The 18,676-nt window shown below is 43.6% G+C and overlaps 1 protein-coding gene across 5 annotated transcripts in view; it reads left to right on the top strand.

Moving 5' to 3' along the window:
* Positions 1-16,091, top strand: part of gemin2 (gem (nuclear organelle) associated protein 2) — a 72,428-nt gene extending 56,337 nt beyond the window's left edge. For all 5 annotated transcript variants that reach the window (XM_072489092.1, XM_072489070.1, XM_072489079.1 and 2 more), the window contains 4 exons: positions 4,208-4,276; positions 5,745-5,855; positions 12,661-12,719; positions 15,811-16,091. In XM_072489092.1, coding sequence (XP_072345193.1) covers positions 4,208-4,276; positions 5,745-5,855; positions 12,661-12,719; positions 15,811-15,847 — 276 coding nt within the window. In that variant the 3' untranslated portion in view covers positions 15,848-16,091. The remainder of the gene's footprint in view (positions 1-4,207; positions 4,277-5,744; positions 5,856-12,660; positions 12,720-15,810) is intronic.
* The last annotated feature ends 2,585 nt before the right edge of the window (positions 16,092-18,676 follow it).

The following is an 18,676-nucleotide window of genomic DNA, read 5'->3' as shown; positions in this document are numbered from 1 at the left end:
ATTAGAATTGCCGTTGGGGCTCCTATCAAGAGCCCAAAAGTCCGTTCCACCGGGAGCTGCCGAAACGTACGACCTAGCTGGTCATCGCCGCACCCGGAAATCCACACGTGGGTTTTTAAACACAAAACACTATTTATTCCATGAACTCAACTTAACATCTTAAATAAACATTGGATCTCTTAACACCCCTTACTTCAAAGATAACTCCGAAAATATTGCAACAGTAAATAATTCCTTAAAATGTTCCTTCAAACTTCCAAGAGACTTAACACCTTTAAACAAAATCACAACAGGTTAAAGGCTTTACTTTAAATCACCCAAATGATCCAGAGATAGTCTTTCATGGCAGATCTCACAACAAATCCTGCTCACTGCAAAACAGACACTCACAAGCTCTTTTCAAACAAACCCTGCAAAACTAAACTGCAAAATGGCTGATCTGACCTCAGCCCCACCCACTCTGACATCACTGTTTTCTTAAAGGTACATTGTTTAAACATCCATGTCTTAAAGGTACCCTCACATGACACCAATTCCCCCACCCTATCCCCATAACCCCACCCAACCTTTTGGACACTAGGGGCAATTCAGCATGGCCAATCCCTAACCCGCAAATCTTTGGACTGTGGGAGGAAACTAGAGTATCCGGAGGAAACATACACAGACACAAGGAGAACATACAAACTCCACACAGTCACCCAAGACCGGATTTGAACCTGGGCACATGGCGCTGTGAGGCAGCAGCGCTAACCACTGTGCCACATGCCGCCCAATCAGGAAATTCCTCCAAATAGGACTCTTCTGAGCAAAGGTCTTCCAGGCGTTAACGTCTATGTTGTATTTTTTGAGCACAGTAGGAAGTCTTACAACACCAGGTTAAAGTCCAACAGGTTTGTTTCAAATCGCTAGCTTTCCGATCACTGCTCCTTCCTCGGGTGAATGAAGAGGTAGGTTCCAGAAACTTATATGTCGACAGGTTCAAAGATGCAAGACGATACTTTGAATGCGAGCATTTGCAGGTAATTAAATTTTTACAGATCCAGAGAGAGGGGTAACCCCAGGTTAAAGAGGTGTGAATTGTCTCAAGCCAGGACAGTTGATAGGATTTTGCAAGCCCAGGCCAGATGGTGGGGGGTGAATGTAATGCCACATGAATCCAAGGTCCCGGTTGAGGCCATACTCATGTGTGCAGAACTTGGCTATATTTTTCTGCTCGGCGATTCTGCGTTGTCGTGCATCCTGAAGGCTGCCTTGGAGAACACTTACCCGAAGATCAGAGGCTGAATGCCCTTGACCGCTGAAGTGTTCGCCGACTGGAAGGGAACATTCCTGCCTGGCGATTGTCGCGCGATGTCCGTTCATCCGTTGTCGCAGCGTCTGCATGGTCTCGCCAATGTACCACGCTTTGGGACATCCTTTCCTGCAGCGTATGAGGTAGACAACGTTGGCCGAGTCGCACGAGTATGTACTGCATACCTGTGGGTGGTGTTCTCGTGTAATGGTGGTACCCATGTTGATCTGGCACGTCTTGCAGAGATTGCCATGGCAAGGTTGTGTGGTGTCGTGGTCGCTATTCTGAAGGCTGAATGAACTACCCTTCAAGACACTAATATTAGTACGCCTGTCCTCCCAGCTGATGCAGAGAATCTGTCTCAGACAGCATTGATGTACCTCTCCAGGGCCTTGAACACGAGGATTTTTGTGTCAGCTTGGCAAAGACTCACATCGAAAGGAAACACTTGCGGATTGGATATAATGTTGGATCTCCGCATCCTGCCCTGCCAGAAATTGCAAAACCAATTCCAGGCATCCTGGGGTTTCCTCTCCTCTCTGCCATTTGCTCTTTGGGTGTCTTGCAGGACAGCGATTTCGATGTTGAAGTGCTTGAATTCACGGGCAACAAGGGCAGTTCTCTGTTCCGGTCAATTATTTTGCTCATTATCCATGCGGGTTCATACATTCCAGGTTCTGAAATTCAGTTTAACTTTGATTGATTATCTGACCGTGGGTAGATGAGCCTGCTGGATGTGGTTTTCCAGCCATGTTGGGGACGGAACAGACTACTTTTAGTGCACCTATTCTTGCCCTCTGTCTATGCGGATTGACCAGACTGTATCCTGAAGTTGTGAAGAGAGCTGCCGAAACGCTCTCCTGTTGCTATTCCAAGAGCAAGATGACTGAAACAAACTCCATCTCCTACATGCCGGTCCGACTTCCAGATCTCATGGTCCTGTCCTGGTCACCTCTTGCCGATCGCAGGGCTTGTCTGTATTTGGGGGCTGGGGGGGTTGCTGGTTTCCTCGAGAGAGACACCTGGTGCGGGACATGTTTTACGAACGTGGGTATGCCGTTGCACACCAGCAGACACATGGTCCTTGACAAAGGTCCAGTCCCAGTGGCGAGACAACATCGAAGACTAGGGATCTCCCAACTGTTGCAGCCACCCCCCCCCCCCCCACAACCTTACCGTCATGAGTGACCCTGCCAGGAGTTTAAGAATCCCAATTGCATTGCTTTCAGGATCAACAGAATATTCAAGCCTCTCCACAATGACAAAGTGCAATGCAAGGAAAGGTCTCCTGATTTAAGGAAAGATGTAAATGCATTAGAAGCAGTTCAGAGAAGGTTTACTAGATAATGCCAGAATGGGCAGGATATCTTCTGAGGAAAGATTGGACAGGCTAGGCTTGAAATATATAAGACCCTGAGTGGACTTGACAGGGTGGAGGTGATAAGGATGTTTCCTCTTGTGGGAGAATCTAGAACTAGGATCACTTTAAAAATAAGAGGTCGTCCATTTAAGCCTGAGATGAGAATTTTTTTCTCTCCGGGTAGTCAGTCTTTGGAACTCCCTTCTGCAAAAGTTATTGGAAGCAGAGTCTTTGAATGTTTATAGAGCAGCAATAGATAGATTCTTGACCATCAAGAGAGTGAAAAATTATTGGGGATAGGCAGGAGGGTACAGCCAAATCAGCCATGATCTTATTGAATGGTGGAGCAGGCTTTCAGTGCCAAGTAGCCTGCTCCTCCTAACTCGTATGTAATATGTCAATACTTTAATTCAATCTTCATTACACTGTATAATCCCTATCAAACACACCATATGCAAATACAAAAAAATATAGAACTCAAATACCTGAATACTAGAATACTTCCAGCATTCTTGCAATACTCTAATAAAAATACAGTTTCACTTCAGGGTGAGGTAGCGGCCCTGAATTACATACAATAAATGTATATCTTCAAACATTGCACAAGTACCACGATGGAGACATTTTTCATTTAATAAATTGTCGCAATTTGCAAAGAGATTTTTCTGCCTCGAGTTTTAATCCATTACTCCTCTATTCTAAAAGTAGTTAGTAGCTGAGGTATCAATCCACAGGTGGGTGTATTGGCTTCCCTAATCTATTATTCCAGGAGTGGCTTTTGTTTTTACCCTGCGCTGTAGGTATTCAATGATTAAGCTGTTTTATCAAATTGAATCTCAATAGCTGACACACTCGCACGCCCTCAAACTGTTTTTTTCAATAAGTAGAGGCAGCTTGCCTGTCTTATCCCATTTCCTAATTTGGGATTATTGGAACACCCACTTGTTATCTCCGCATAGACCAGTTACTAAAGCTGTTTCAGTGCTGCGCCAGAATTGGCTTTTGATTCATATGGGTAAGAAGTCTGTGTGACTAGAGATGCAATAGCCAAGCAACTAAACAATGCTTTATTTTTGAGGAAAACTTAAATGAATACACCATTAACATTAACATATATAAAGTTGCCCAGTGATATTTCAGGACAAGTTAATTAAAGTGTGTAAATAATGCAAGAGATTTGGGGATCTTTCTCATGAATGGAAAACTCTCTTATCTTTACCAGCCAAGGTTCATTTCATGGTGCTGGTTTCTTACTGAATGTGTTGGTTTATATACTAACTGAAAGTCCAACCAGTATCTAACTACATTTCATCAGTGGTGTTTCCATTGCCCAGAAGAGTAACAGCCAGCATCATGTGATTTCTTAATGTGATAATTATGCTTAATCAGCTTTAACATGTTAATCAGTAGTTGAAAAATGTCAGTTTTGTTAAATCTCTTACAAGATACCATATAGAGTGCACAAGTGCTCCTTGTATCGCAGCTTCAGTTGCTTGTTTCTGTTCACTAAAACGTTTGCAAGACTATTCATAATTAGTTTTTTTGCTCTTTTCCAGCCCACTGTATTTAATGCCCTGGAATATCTAATTATCTGGTTTGGAGATAAAAAATTATATCCAGAATTAGTAAGTGATTTTGTGCCTCTGATTGAGTTAGTTCTTCTTTTGAACAGGTTGGAAACATTTGTTTGGTATATTGTTTTGTTGGAAATGAGCATAAATCATGGAGGGATGTAATTTTTTCAGCGCTGAAACATTTTTTCCATCCTCTTGCTTACCTAGCAATGAATGCAATGCAGCATCTGCAAAGGCTACCATCCATCTATTAACTAATCAAAAACTTAATTGTATGTTTTAGAAAAAAATTAAAGTTCAGGATAAGGAAAGGCCTTTTGGTACACCCAAATTATTTTTGTATCCAACTGCATTTTGACTTCCCTAATGTCTGACTCTACTGATTAACTAGTAGATTATTCCAAATACTCATCTTTTGAGTAAAAATATATTTTCTTATTTTTATTTACTGTGTACTATTTTTTAAATTTAGAGTACCCAATTTTTTTTTTCCAATTAAGGGGCAATTTAGCATTGCCAATCCACCTAACCTGCACATCTTTGGGTTGTGGGGGTGAAACCCACGCAGACACGGGGAGAATGTGCAAACTCCACAATGACAGTGACCCAGCGCTGGGATTCGAACCCGGGTCCTCAGTGCCGCAGTCCCAGTGCTAACCACTGGGCCACCGTGCTGCCCTACTGTGTACTAACTTAAACTGTGATCTGACCGAGTTTACCTTGATCTAATATTCCGAGTTCACCTTGGCAAGATTTGCCAGCATGATAACATGATTGACATGAGCTACAAGGAAAATCTAAAACAAGAAGGACTGGATACTCAATCTAAATTTAGGAGGATTTTATAGAGGTCTTCAAAATGGTAAAAAGCATAAACAAGATTTTTTCACAGTTGATAAATTGACGTCAGCTGTCTATGATCTCAATAAGAACTTGCCACATAAAATTGTAAATATTTGCAGAGTTATTGAAGTGTGGTAAGTAAGCTTTGCCACAAGCAGTGATTGATGCTAAATTGATTACAATAATTAAAAAGGGATTGAATCATTAATTGAAGAAAGTTACTGTAGGAGAATTTGGGCAGAAAGCAGAAACATTGAATGAGTTTGCTGAGAAATCAAAATCTTGTGCCCATTTACCCCCACTGCATCTAGATCAGATTGCTTTTTTTTCACACGTTGGGGCCTAACACTGGCAAAAATCTGAGTGGGTAGTACCCCGGCATCATTGTGAAGAGCGTGGTTAGATCCCTCTGTGACGACCACCTGGTTGGATTCTGGAGCTTAAGAGCCGTTAATCTTTCTCAACTTGTTGCTTTCCGCAAACTAACTACAATGTACCTACGCCCCATTTAATGCCAGAATTGTACAGCATACTCAGTCCACTTTATGAAGCCTCAACATAACCCCAGTTCCATGTGTCCCAGCATTTTATTTTATATGTTTATATTGTGTTACACTTGAACATTATATAAATGTACGTAGGTTTCTGTGCCAATGCTGTGTTTCAATTTTCCTAGGGCAGATGGTTATATGCATTGTTAGCCTGCATAGAGAAGCCATTGCTACCTGAGGCTCATTCTCTTATTCGACAACTGGCTAGAAGATGTTCTGCGGTTCGTGCTAAGCTAGTAAGTATGTGTTTTGCATGACAATTTTTAATGTTTTTTTTTTTCGATAATGAACTTCATTCTCCTTGCTCCGTTTCATTGTTGAAATACATAGAACATATAGTACAGAAGGAGGCCATTCGGCCCATCGAGTCTGCACCGACCACTTAAACCCTCACTTCCACCCTATCCCCGTAACCCAATAACCCCTCCTAACCTTTTTTGATCACTAAGGGCAATTTATCATGGCCAGTCCACCTAACGTGCACGTCTTTGGACTGTGGGAGGAAACCGGAGCACCCGGAGGAAACCCACGCAGACACTGGGAGAACGTGCAGACTCCGCACAGACAGTGACCCAGCAGGGAATCGAACCTGGGACCCTAGCACTGTGAAGCCACAGTGCTAATCACTTGTGCTGCCGTGCTGCCCACAATACATATATTTAATGTCGGGCTAGATTTAACGGGAAAGTTTCTAAATGTAATTTTGGGCAGATTTGACAGGGTGTTTCCCACCGACTTTTTGGGTGAGATCCGCACCTATATTTCCCCATATTAAGTCAATTTTTTGGACCTTGGGGAGTTTCTCCCCGGTCCAGCCCACACTTAGGAATGTTCTCAGCAGTGGGGAGTTGAACTCACTGGTGAGACCAGATCCTCAGAGATTAGGCCGCCATTTTGAAAGAGCACCCCCAATCTCTAAGGGAGCTGGAGGGTTGCGCACAATCCTCCAACCACGGGCAATGTCACCTCCTGCACGCATGGGCATTACCCCCCCCCCCCCCCCCTCCTCCAAGTGAGGACACTCCGCTATGGGGTCGCTGAGGGCCCTCCCTTTTCGAGCCTCCCAGTCCTCGCATCACACCCCCCCCCCCCCCCCCCCCCCCCCCCCACCACCACCACCAAAGCTTTAGGAGGCCCCTTCATACCCACCCCTGGCAGTGCCATCCAGGCACCTTGGAAGTGCCAGGGTGGTGGTGCCATGGTACCAACCTGGCAGTGCCCAGGTGTCTGAGGGAAACCCAGGATGCCACCTTGCCCTGTCCCTGACCACCCTGATCGCCAATGGCCTGCGAGAACCCCCCAGACCCTCCGGTGCCGTTATGCCTGGTCCACGTGCTAACGGCGCCCACGTAATCTCTTGCTGGGGAGTTGGTTAGTTCCCAGGAGGCCGATAGAATGAACTTGCTAATGAGATGTCGATTGCTCTTAATTGGTCTCGCCACGTCTGGGCAGGATCCAGAACCGCCAACGAGGGCGGGCTGGTTTGATCGTAAACCGATTCAAGCCTGGCATAGATTCAGATTTTGGCCTCCACGAATTAACTGCCGTGCCCGGATCAACGCCAGGCGCAACACGGCCATTAAACCACGTCCATGGTCACGTGGAACAGTATCCGATTTATGCACAAGTATTGTTTCTCCATCTTGCAAGGCCAAAAGTGCACTTATTGCAGTTAATTACTATGTGTATTATTGCAGGTGTGAGTTGACATTCTATTACTCCAGGGCACAGTAGATAGGAGCTTCAGTGCATTATGTCACTGTGCTGTCTTGCAGTAGAAATCAGAAAAATCTGGATATTGTTACTTTGTCCCCTTATGGCAAAGTAGGTATGTGGCAGGGGTGCAACAAATGAGATTGATGCAATAGATTCTGCAGAGAGTAAAATAAGTAGAATATATCTATTTTCGAGATTCTGACATACAATAATGATAAATAGGAAGTCAGAACTTCTGAATCTTTTTTATCCAAGCCCACATCCCTTTTTTATTCTTGCACGTTTTCTCTCTTCCCTGAAGTTATTTGTTCCTATTTGTGTATTTTCAATAGTCAACCTCACAATTGGCTGTTCCTTCTGTATGGAACCAGACAATGTGCATCAATGGTTTTTAAGACTGCTGGAGTATTACAGCTGAGCCTGAGCCAATCTTCAACAGTGTCTGCTGTCATGTTTCCAACAGCAATCCGGATTATTTGGATTACTTCTTGCTCCAAACCATGAATACGGAGTTCTATTTATAGTGCCTTACTGCCATTCTAAGATCATATGACAGACTGCAGATAAGGGATTGAACCTGGTGCTTTCCTGGCCTGTATGAATCAGCTGCTGCTGCCTTAACCACTGCTAAACCATTTGCAGTACATTGTTCATTCCTCAAAATTGTTTTCATTGCCTACTTTAGAAAGATAAAGGATGCTGCAATGATTGTTTCTTCTTGAAAGTACTACAGACATTTTGTATTTCTGCACAGAGGCAGTAAACTATTCTGTCAATTTTGTATATTATAAACATATAGGTACTGCTTCTCCTGAACCCTAATGGTTTCAGAAAAAAATCAAATGGTCCCAAATATTGAGTGGAAACTCTTTAGATCAAATAGTTTGGATGGGGTGGTGTTTGTGCAGTGTGTCCAGGAAGCTTTTCTAACACAGTATGTAGATTGTCCGACCAGAGGAGGGGCAATATTGGATTTAGTACTGGGTAATGAACCAGGGCAAGTGATAGATTTGTTAGTGGGGGAGCATTTTGGAGATAGTGACCACAATTCTGTGACTTTCACTTTAGTAATGGAGAGGGATAGGTACGTGCAACAGGGCAAGGTTTACAATTGGGGGAAGGGTAAATACGATCTTGTCAGACAAGAATTGAAGTGCATAAGTTGGGAACATAGGCTGGCAGGGAAGGACACAAGTGAAATGTGGAACTTGTTCAAGGAACAGGTACTACGTGGCCTTGATATGTATGTCCCTGTCAGGCAGGGAAGAGATGGTCGAGGGATCCATGGTTGACAAGAGAGGTTGAATGTCTTGTTAAGAGGAAAAAGATGACTTATGTAAGGCTGAGGAAACAAGGTTCAGACAGGGCATTGGAGGGATACAAGATAGCCAGGAGGGAACTGAAGAAAGGGCTTAGGAGAGCTAAGAGAGGGCATGAACAATCTTTGGCGGGTAGGATCAAGGAAAACCCCAAGGCCTTTTCCACATATGTGAGAAATATGAGAATGACTAGAGCGAGGGTAGGTCCGATCAAGGACAGTAGCGGGAGATTGTGTATTGAGTCTGAAGAGATAGGAGAGGTCTTGAATGAGTACTTTTCTTCTGTATTTACAAATGAGAGGGGCGATATTGTTGGAGAGGACAGTGTGAAACAGATTGGTAAGCTCGAGGAAATACTTGTTAGGAAGGAAGATGTGTTGGGCATTTTGAAAAACTTGAGGATAGACAAGTCCCCCGGGCCTGACGGGATATATCCAAGGATTCTATGGGAAGCAAGAGATGAAATTGCAGAGCCGTTGGCAATGATCTTTTCGTCCTCACTGTCAACAGGGGTGGTACCAGGGGATTGGAGAGTGGCGAATGTCGTGCCCCTGTTCAAAAAAGGAACTAGGGATAACCCTGGGAATTACAGGCCAGTAAGTCTTACTTCAGTGGTAGGCAAAGTAATGGAAAGGGTACTGAAGGATAGGATTTCTGAGCATCTGGAAAGACACTGCTTGATTAGGGATAGTCAGCACGGATTTGTGAGGGGTAGGTCTTGCCTTACAAATCTTATTGAATTCTTTGAGGAGGTGACCAAGCATGTGGATGAAGGTAAAGCAGTGGATGTAGTGCACATGGATTTTAGTAAGGCATTTGATAAAGTTCCCCATGGTAGGCTTATGCAGAAAGTAAGGAGGCATGGGATAGTGGGAAATTTGGCCAGTTGGATAACGAACTGGCTAACCGATAGAAGTCAGAGAGTGGTGGTGGATGGCAAATATTCAGCCTGGATCCCAGTTACCAGTGGCGTACCGCAGGGATCAGTTCTGGGTCCTCTGCTGTTTGTGATTTTCATTAATGACTTGGATGAGGGAGTTGAAGGGTGGGTCAGTAAATTTGCAGACGATACGAAGATTGGTGGAGTTGTGGATCGTAAGGAGGGCTGTTGTCGGCTGCAAAGAGACATAGATAGGATGCAGAGCTGGGCTGAGAAGTGGCAGATGGAGTTTAACCCTGAAAAGTGTGAGGTTGTCCATTTTGGAAGGACAAATATGAATGCGGAATATAGGGTTAACGGTAGAGTTCTTGGCAATGTGGAGGAGCAGAGAGATCTTGGGGTCTATGTTCATACATCTTTGAAAGTTGCCACTCAAGTGGATAGAGCTGTGAAGAAGGCCTATGGTGTGCTCGCGTTCATTAACAGAGGGATTGAATTTAAGAGCCGTGAGGTGATGATGCAGCTGTACAAAACTTTGGTAAGGCCACATTTGGAGTACTGTGTACAGTTCTGGTCGCCTCATTTTAGGAAGGATGTGGAAGCTCTGGAAAAGGTGCAAAGAAGATTTACCAGGATGTTGCCTGGAATGGAGAGTAGGTCTTACGAGGAAAGGTTGAGGGTGCTAGGCCTTTTCTCATTAGAGCGGAGAAGGATGAGGGGCGACTTGATAGAGGTTTATAAGATGATCAGGGGAATAGATAGAGTAGACAGTCAGAGACTTTTTCCCCGGGTGGAACACACCATTACAAGGGGACATAAATTTAAGGTGAAAGGTGGAAGATATAGGAGGGATACCAGAGGTAGGTTCTTTACCCAGAGAGTAGTGGGGGCATGGAATGCACTGCCTGTGGAAGTAGTTGAGTCGGAAACATTAGGGACCTTCAAGCAGCTATTGGATAGGTACATGGATTACGGTAAAATGATATAGTGTAGATTTATTTGTTCTTAAGGGCAGCACGGTAGCATTGTGGATAGCACAATTGCTTCACAGCTCCATGGTCCCAGGTTCGATTCCGGCTTGGGTCATTGTCTGTGTGGAGTCTGCACGTCCTCCCCGTGTCTGCGTGGGTTTCCTCCGGGTGCTCCGGTTTCCTCCCACAGTCCAAAGATGTGCGGGTTAGGTGAATTGGCCAATGATAACATAGAACATAGAACATCCGCGGGAGAAGGCTCTCACTGTCCACCCTATCTAACCCCCTGATCATTTTGTATGCCTCTATTAAGTCTCCTCTTAACCTTCTTCTCTCCAACGAAAACAACCTCAAGTCCATCAGCCTTTCCTCATAAGATTTTCCCTCCATACCAGGCAACATCCTGGTAAATCTCCTCTGCACCCGCTCCAAAGCCTCCACGTCCTTCCTATAATGCGGTGACCAGAACTGTACGCAATACTCCAAATGCGGCCGTACCAGAGTTCTGTACAGCTGCAACATGACCTCCTGACTCCGGAACTCAATCCCTCTACCAATAAAGGCCAACACTCCATAGGCCTTCTTCACCACCCTATCAACCTGGGTGGCAACTTTCAGGGATCTATGTACATGGACACCTAGATCCCTCTGCTTATCCACACTTTCAAGAACTTTTCCATTAGCCACATATTCCACATTCCTGTTTTTCCTTCCAAAGTGAATCACCTCACACTTCTCTACATTAAACTCCATTTGCCACCTCTCAGCCCAGCACTGCAGCTTATCTATATCCCTCTGTAACCTGCTACTTCCTTCCACACTATCGACAACACCACCGACTTTAGTAATCGTCTGCAAATTTACTCACCCACCCTTCTGCGCCTTCCTCTAGGTCATTGATAAAAATGACAAACAGCAACGGCCCCAGAACAGATCCTTGTGGTACTCCACTTGTGACAGAACTCCATTCTGAACATTTCCCATCAACCACCACCCTCTGTCTTCTTTCAGCTAGCCAATTTCTGATCCACATCTCTAAATCACCCTCAATCCCCAGCCTCCGTATTTTCTGCAATAGCCTACCGTGGGGAACCTTATCAAACGCTTTGCTGAAATCCATATACACCACATCAACTGCTCTACCCTCGTCTACCTGTTCAGTCACCTTCTCAAAGAACTCGATAAGGTTTGTGAGGCATGACCTACCCTTCACAAAGCCATGCTGACTATCCCTGATCATATTATTCCTATCTAGATGATTATAAATCTTGTCTCTTATAATCCCCTCCAAGACTTTACCCACTACAGACGTGAGGCTCACCGGTCTATAGTTGCCGGGGTTGTCCTAAATTGCCCTTAATGTCCAAATTGCCCTTGGTGTTGGGTGGAGGTGTTGAGTTTGGGTGTGGTGCTCTTTCCAAGAGCCGTTGCAGACTCGGGGGGCCGAATGGCCTCCTTCTGCACTGTGAATTCAATGATAATCTATGATTAGTCTAGGACAAAGGTTCGGCACAACATCGTGGGCCGAAGGGCCTGTTCTGTGCTGTATTTTCTATGTTTTCTATGTTCAATGGTTTGCTTTATCATCTTTGCTTTACAGTGATGAGAATATTGCATATTTGATGAATTCTCATGGCTTGTCACAAAGCTGACAAAAAGACTATTGTCTCCATCGAAAAGAAGAAAGATGCAGTTGTGTATGTGGAATGGTGGATGGAAGATCTTGACAACTACCAAAATAATAGAACAAATTACCCTGTGCTGGATACTGAGATGAATGGCAGGGAAGAGCTGGACAAGTTTATCCTGCTTTTTATTTTAAAGCCACTGTCTTTTGCCTATCTGGTCTTCCATCTGTACAACCAAGAAATCTTCACCATAGAAGGTTCAAATGATCAGCCCACACAGACATGCAAATAGCATATATAATCTTTATTAGTGTCACAAGTAGGCTTACATTAACAATGCAATGAAGTTACTGTGAAAATCCCCTGGTCGCCACACTCTGGTGCCTGTTCGGGTACACTGAGGGAGAATTCAGAATGTCCAATGTTTAACTTTGTACATTATAAATATCCCAGTATGTCCTTTCTCACCAAAGTTCTTCCTAAATACCTGCTAAAGAACCATATTTTTCACTACCTTTTTGTTCTAGGAAAATCCAGAAGATACAGAATTGTCAGCAGTGAATTTGCTGATTTGTTTAGTTGCCAGGTATTTAACAACTTTCTTTTAACTTCATCTGTGCATGCTTGTGAGTTTGTCAAATTGGAAAGTCTTGCCCCTTATCTGAGGAGTATCTTCCATCCATATAAAGATGTACTAGCAGCATTATTTAACTTTGTCAGTATTTGTATTCTTTTCTATTCTATTCATTTTTTTAATATTGCAATAATTCCATTTATGTTTCAGTGATTAAATATAAAGTATAAATGAAGCTAATCATGTTCAAGAAAGGTGGGGAAAGAGGAAACTGGGAACTCTAGGCCTGACAGTAATAGGGAAATACCAGAATCTCTGATTTAAGGACATGGTAACAGGCCAACTGGAAAATCACAATATGCTAGGCAAAACCAATATGGTCTTCTGAAAAGGAAATCTTGTTTGACAAATCTATTGGAGCTTTTTTTGAGGGTATAATCCGAGAGGTCATGAGAGAGAATCTGGGGATGTAGTACATTTGGTTTACTATCATGTGAAACAAGAAGTTGTAACATAAGATAAAAGCAAATTACTGTGGATTCTGGAATCTGAAACCAAAAGAGATGCTGGAAAATCTCAGCAGGTCTGGCAGCATCTGTAAGGAGAGAAAATAGCTAACGTTTCGAGTCCAGATGATCCTTGTTACATAAAGTTGAGGATAATATATTGGCATGGATATAAGATTGGTAAATAGACAGAAAATAGAGCACAGAAATAAGCAGGTAGTTTCAGAATGGCTAGGAGTAATTAGTGAAATCAATACGGTTCAGTGCTTGGATCTTGGCTAATTACAGTCTCTATGAAAAAATAATCTGAGAGGAGAATGTAACGGAATACTGTCTAGATTGGTTAAGTGATTGGACAAGTAGATTGGATTGGATTGGATTTGTTTATTGTCACGTGTACCGAGGTACAGTGAAAAGTATTTTTATGCGAGCAGCTCAACAGATCATTAAATACATGGGAAGAAAAGGGAAGAAAAGAAAATACATAATAGGGCAACACAACATATACAATGTAGCTACATAAGCACTGGCATTGGATGAAGCATACAGGGTGTAATGTTAATGAGGTCAGTCCATAAGAGGGTCATTTAGGAGTCGGGTGACAGTGGGGAAAAAGCTGTTTTTGAGTCTGTTTGTGCGTGTTCTCATACTTCTGTATCTCCTGCCCGATGGAAGAAGTTGGAAGAGTGAGTAAGCCGGGTGGGAGGGATCTTTGATTATGCTGCCCGCTTTCCCCAGGCAGCGGGAGGTGTAGATGGAGTCCATGGATGGGAGGCAGGTTCGTGTGATGGACTGGGCGGTGTTCACGACTCTCTGAAGTTTCTTGCGGTCCTGGGCCAAGCAGTTGCCATACCAGGCTGTGATGCAGCCCGATAGGATGCTTTCTATGGTGCATCTGTAAAAGTTGGTAAGGGTTAATGTGGACATGCCGAATTTCCTTAGTTTCCTGAGGAAGTATAGGCGGTGTTGTGGTTTCTTGGTGGTAGCGTCGACGTGGGTGGACCAGGACAGATTATTGGAGATGTGCACCCCTAGGAATTTGAAACTGCTAACCATCTCCACCTCGACCCCGTTGATGCTGATAGGGGTGTGTACAGTACTTTGCTTCCTGAAGTCAATGACCAGCTCTTTAGTTTTGCTGGCATTGAGGGAGAGATTGTTGTCGCTATGCCACTCCACTAGGTTCTCTATCTCCTGCCTGTATTCTGACTCGTCGTTATTCGAGATCCGGCCCACTATGGTCGTATCGTCAGCAAACTTGTAGATGGAGTTGGAACCAAGTTTTTCCCGCAGTCGTGTGTGTACAGGGAGTAGAGTAGGGGGCTAAGTACGCAGCCTTGCGGGGCCCCGGTGTCGAGGACTATTGTGGAGGAGTTGTTGTTCATTCTTACTGATTGTGGTCTGTTGGTCAGAAAATCGAGGATCCAGTTGCAGAGTGGGGAGCCAAGTCCTAGGTTTTGGAGCTTTGATATGAGCTTGGCTGGGATTATGGTGTTGAAGGCGGAGCTGTAGTCAATAAATAGAAGTCTGATGTAGGAGTCCTTGTTTTCGAGATGCTCTAGGGATGAGTGTAGGGCCAGGGAAATGGCGTCTGATGTGGACCGGTTGCAGCGGTATGTGAATTGCAGTGGATCAAGGCGTTCTGGGAGTATGGAGGTGATGCGCTTCATGATCAACCTCTTCAAGCACTTCATTACGACTGAAGTCAGGGCCACTGGACAGTAGTCATTGAGGCACGTTACCTGGTTCTTCTTTGGTACCGGTATGATGGTGGTCTTCTTGAAGCAGGTGGGGACCTTGGAATGGAGTAGAGACAGGTTAAAGATGTCCGCGAATACCTCTGCCAGCTGGTCCGCGCAGGCTCTGAGTGCACGACCAGGGATCCCGACCGGGCCCGTCGCCTTCCGAAGGTTCACTTTCAGGAAGGCCAATCTGACTTTGGAAGCTGTGATGGTGGGTATGGGTGAGTTATGGGCTGCTGGGGCACTCGACAGCGGATTGTTGGTTACCTGCTCGAACCGAGCATGGAATGCATTGAGTTCATCGGGGAGGGGTGCGCTGCTGCCAGAGATACTGTTCGGCTTCGCTTTGTAGCCCGTTATGTTGTTTAGTCCTTGCCACAACCGCCGAGAGTCTGTCTGATGTATAATGTGGGGAAATGGGAAATTATTATTATGTTTATGAACAATGATGCCAAAGGCTTGTGAAACAGTGCAGGTAGTCAAAGTTTTCTTTCCCAAACTGAATGCTGCAAAACAGTGAAGCCAGATAAGAACTCTCAAGAAGTTACAGTGTAGCGGAAGTTAAAAATTAGTTTAGGCCCTTTTGGATTAATTTGTATGGGAGAGATGGCCAATCTTATTTGGAATGCCATGATGTGGAGATGCCAGCGTTGGACTGGGGTGAGCACAGTAAGAAGTTTTACAACACCAGGTTAATGTCCAACAGGTTTGTTTCGATGTCATTAGCTTTCGGAGCACTCTTTCCTCAGGTGAATGGACTGTGATATATAATAAGGAATTCCTTTTCAATAAGTAATTTTGCTAATGTCTCAATATACATGTTATCTTTTAATTTTTAATTTTATTTCTTTTCAGGTATTTTGAACAGAGTGACCTCGCAGATAATGATTGATGTGGTTTACAGTCTGGACTAAGAATTCTAGCTATAATTTTCAACATTGTTTATTATGTTAGCATCTTTACTTTTTTTTTAATGGAGACCTTTTTTTTTCTGGCACACCTTAATGTCTTAAATTTTTTTGAGGATATTAAACCATCTTGCAGGAGAATATTTAGGTCTGTGAGATGAAATGAATCAAAGATTAAAACCTAATTGTGTCAAGTAGCTTTGTTTTGAATAAATAATTTGACTATTATTGGAATTTTGTTACTGTCTGTTGGTTTAAATTCAGTAATTAGTTTCTGCAACCAAGGGCTTATTATGATCTTGGTCGAGATCAGCAACTTTAAAAAAGAACATCCAAAATCCTTGTTATTTAACTGAAAGAATAAAGGCACAATTTTCCATGGTTTAAACAAAATAAGTTTTACTATACAAGTCAAACAAAGCAAACATGAAGTAAATGTAAATGTCATCCTTTGAGAGTCGACTGGTGGTGATTTAACCTGAGGGTCACCACACCTCAGTTGAGGGGAAAGGTTGAGAAAACAGGGCCTTCCTGACTAACCTGTCTATATGGGAATTGAACCCATGCTGTTGGCTCACTCCGCATCATGAACCAGCTATCCAGCCAACTGGAGCTAACCAGCCCCCATCTTAACCAAACCACCCCCCTCCCCTGCCCCATACACTAAAATTAACACAAGATAAACATGACCAAATGAGAAAATTGCAGTCTGTTATGAAGTATGCACATTAAATGGCAGGTACAACTAAGACAGATATTAAGCTTGGCAGTCCATCCAGCATATATTCCACCAATCTCAGTCATGAAATCTTAAGATCTCTGTCTTCCTCATAAAGAATTTCAGCTCCTCTTCTGGGATTTAACCTCATTGTCAGTTGACAGCAGGTATGACAACCAACCTGAGTTCCACTGGCATGGTCTGCACTAAAAATGGCTATGTCTGCAGAACCTCTTCAACGCAGTCTGGATGGGATAGATCCACTAACATTATCTTCAAGTAACAGAAGCAGCTGCAGCAACTATATAATTGCTCATTCTCAGTTTTTATATGTTTCAAACACTTTCAGTCTACATAGAAATTTTGGTTTCCAATCAAAGTTTCAGTCTTGGTCTCCTTAGAAACTGTAAAGGTTACTTGAATTCTTAGTTTCTCTTTCAGTTAAGGCCCGTCTCAAAAAATTGAAGCTTTGAAACCACTGATTCCATGGTGGGCTTTACTTAGTACTCCTTGCGCTATTCGATTTACACAGGTTCTTAGAATGGCTACAATTATTTACTTACTGTATCCAGTCACAATTGATCATCTTAAACTATACATGCATGAAGATAAAACTGATGTACTGAACCAGAAAAAAACTCGAGCGGTTTGAAAAATAACTTGGTCTGTATTTGGAAATTAATTTTTATAACTTATTTTTCAACACACTTTAACTGTACTGTGTCCCGCAGGAGTACCTAGACTATTTACAATGCAGTTGAAAATATAGTCTTGGAGGTGGATATGGGATTTAACGGCATAAAACTGTATTTGATATTCAAGCTAAATGTACCGTATCCATTCATGACACTAATTAGCATGATTAGCCTATCGAGTACTCTCTATATTACTGATGTGAAACATTCATTTAAGGAACTCTGAACTCAAAATTCCTCACTTGTGCTTCATTAGGGAATCTGCTTTTTCAATGACTATAATTTTTAAAATAAATTTAATTACCCAATTCTTTTTTCCAATTAAGGGGCAATGTAGTGTGGCCAATCCACCTTACCTGCACATCTTTGGGTTGTGTGGGTGAGACCCACGCAGACACTGGGAGAATGAGCAAGCTTTACATAGAAAGTGACCCGGGGCCGGGATCAAACCGGGGTCCTTAGTGCCGTGATGCAGCAGTGCTAACCACTACGCCATCGAGCCGCCCATGACTATAATGTAACTTACCAATACTGAATTCGGTCCAAGCATCAACCTATTGATATACCATTAGCCTAAAGAATTTTTAAAACTAAAATTTGTGTACTGATTTTAAATCAGATCTTAAGTTTGTTAGAAATCTTAGTTTACCTAAATTGTGCATCCACTGCATTAAAGCAGCAGCAATATATAGTTTAACCATTAACTGAGTGGCACGCTGGCACAATGGTTAGCACTGCTGCCTCACGGCACCAAGGACCCGGGTAATCCCGGCCCCGGGCCGCTGTCCTTGTGGAGTTTGCACATTCTCCCCCGTTTCTGCGTGGGTCTCGCCCACACATCCCAAATATGTGCAGCGTAGGTGGATTGGCCACACTAAATTGCAATCACTAATTAACAAGTGCTATTATCATAGAATCCCTACACTGAAGAAAGTATTCTACCTAGGGTCAGGCCCCACCCTAACCCCATAACCTCATCTAATCTTTTGGATACTATGGGGCAATTTAGCATAGCCAATCCACCTCTTTGGACTGTGGGAGGAAACCGCAGCACCCAGAGGAAACCCATACAGACACGGGGAGAAAGTGAAAATTCAACACGGACAGTCACCCGAGACCAGAATTGAACCTGGGCCCTTGGGCGCTGTGGGGCAACAGTGCTAGCCACTGTGCTGCCTTAGCATCTGATTTATGTTACTGGTGTCCAACGTGTCTCTTTACAATGATAAGCAAAACGGGAAAGTGCAGGTGGGAGTAGTATGGGAAGCGCTGAAGGCGGTGGTCAGGGGAGAGTTAATCTCCATCAGGGCTCATGGGGAGAAGAGAGAGGGCAGGGAAAGGGAGAGGTTAGTGGGGGAGATTTTGAGTGGACAGGAGCTATGCAGAGGCCCCTGATGAGG

This window comes from Scyliorhinus torazame, chromosome 2 (assembly GCF_047496885.1).
Source record: "Scyliorhinus torazame isolate Kashiwa2021f chromosome 2, sScyTor2.1, whole genome shotgun sequence".
Classification (NCBI taxonomy): Eukaryota; Metazoa; Chordata; class Chondrichthyes; order Carcharhiniformes; family Scyliorhinidae; genus Scyliorhinus; species Scyliorhinus torazame.
Note: the sequence above shows the minus strand (reverse complement) of the source record. Positions and strands in the feature narration are given on the sequence as shown.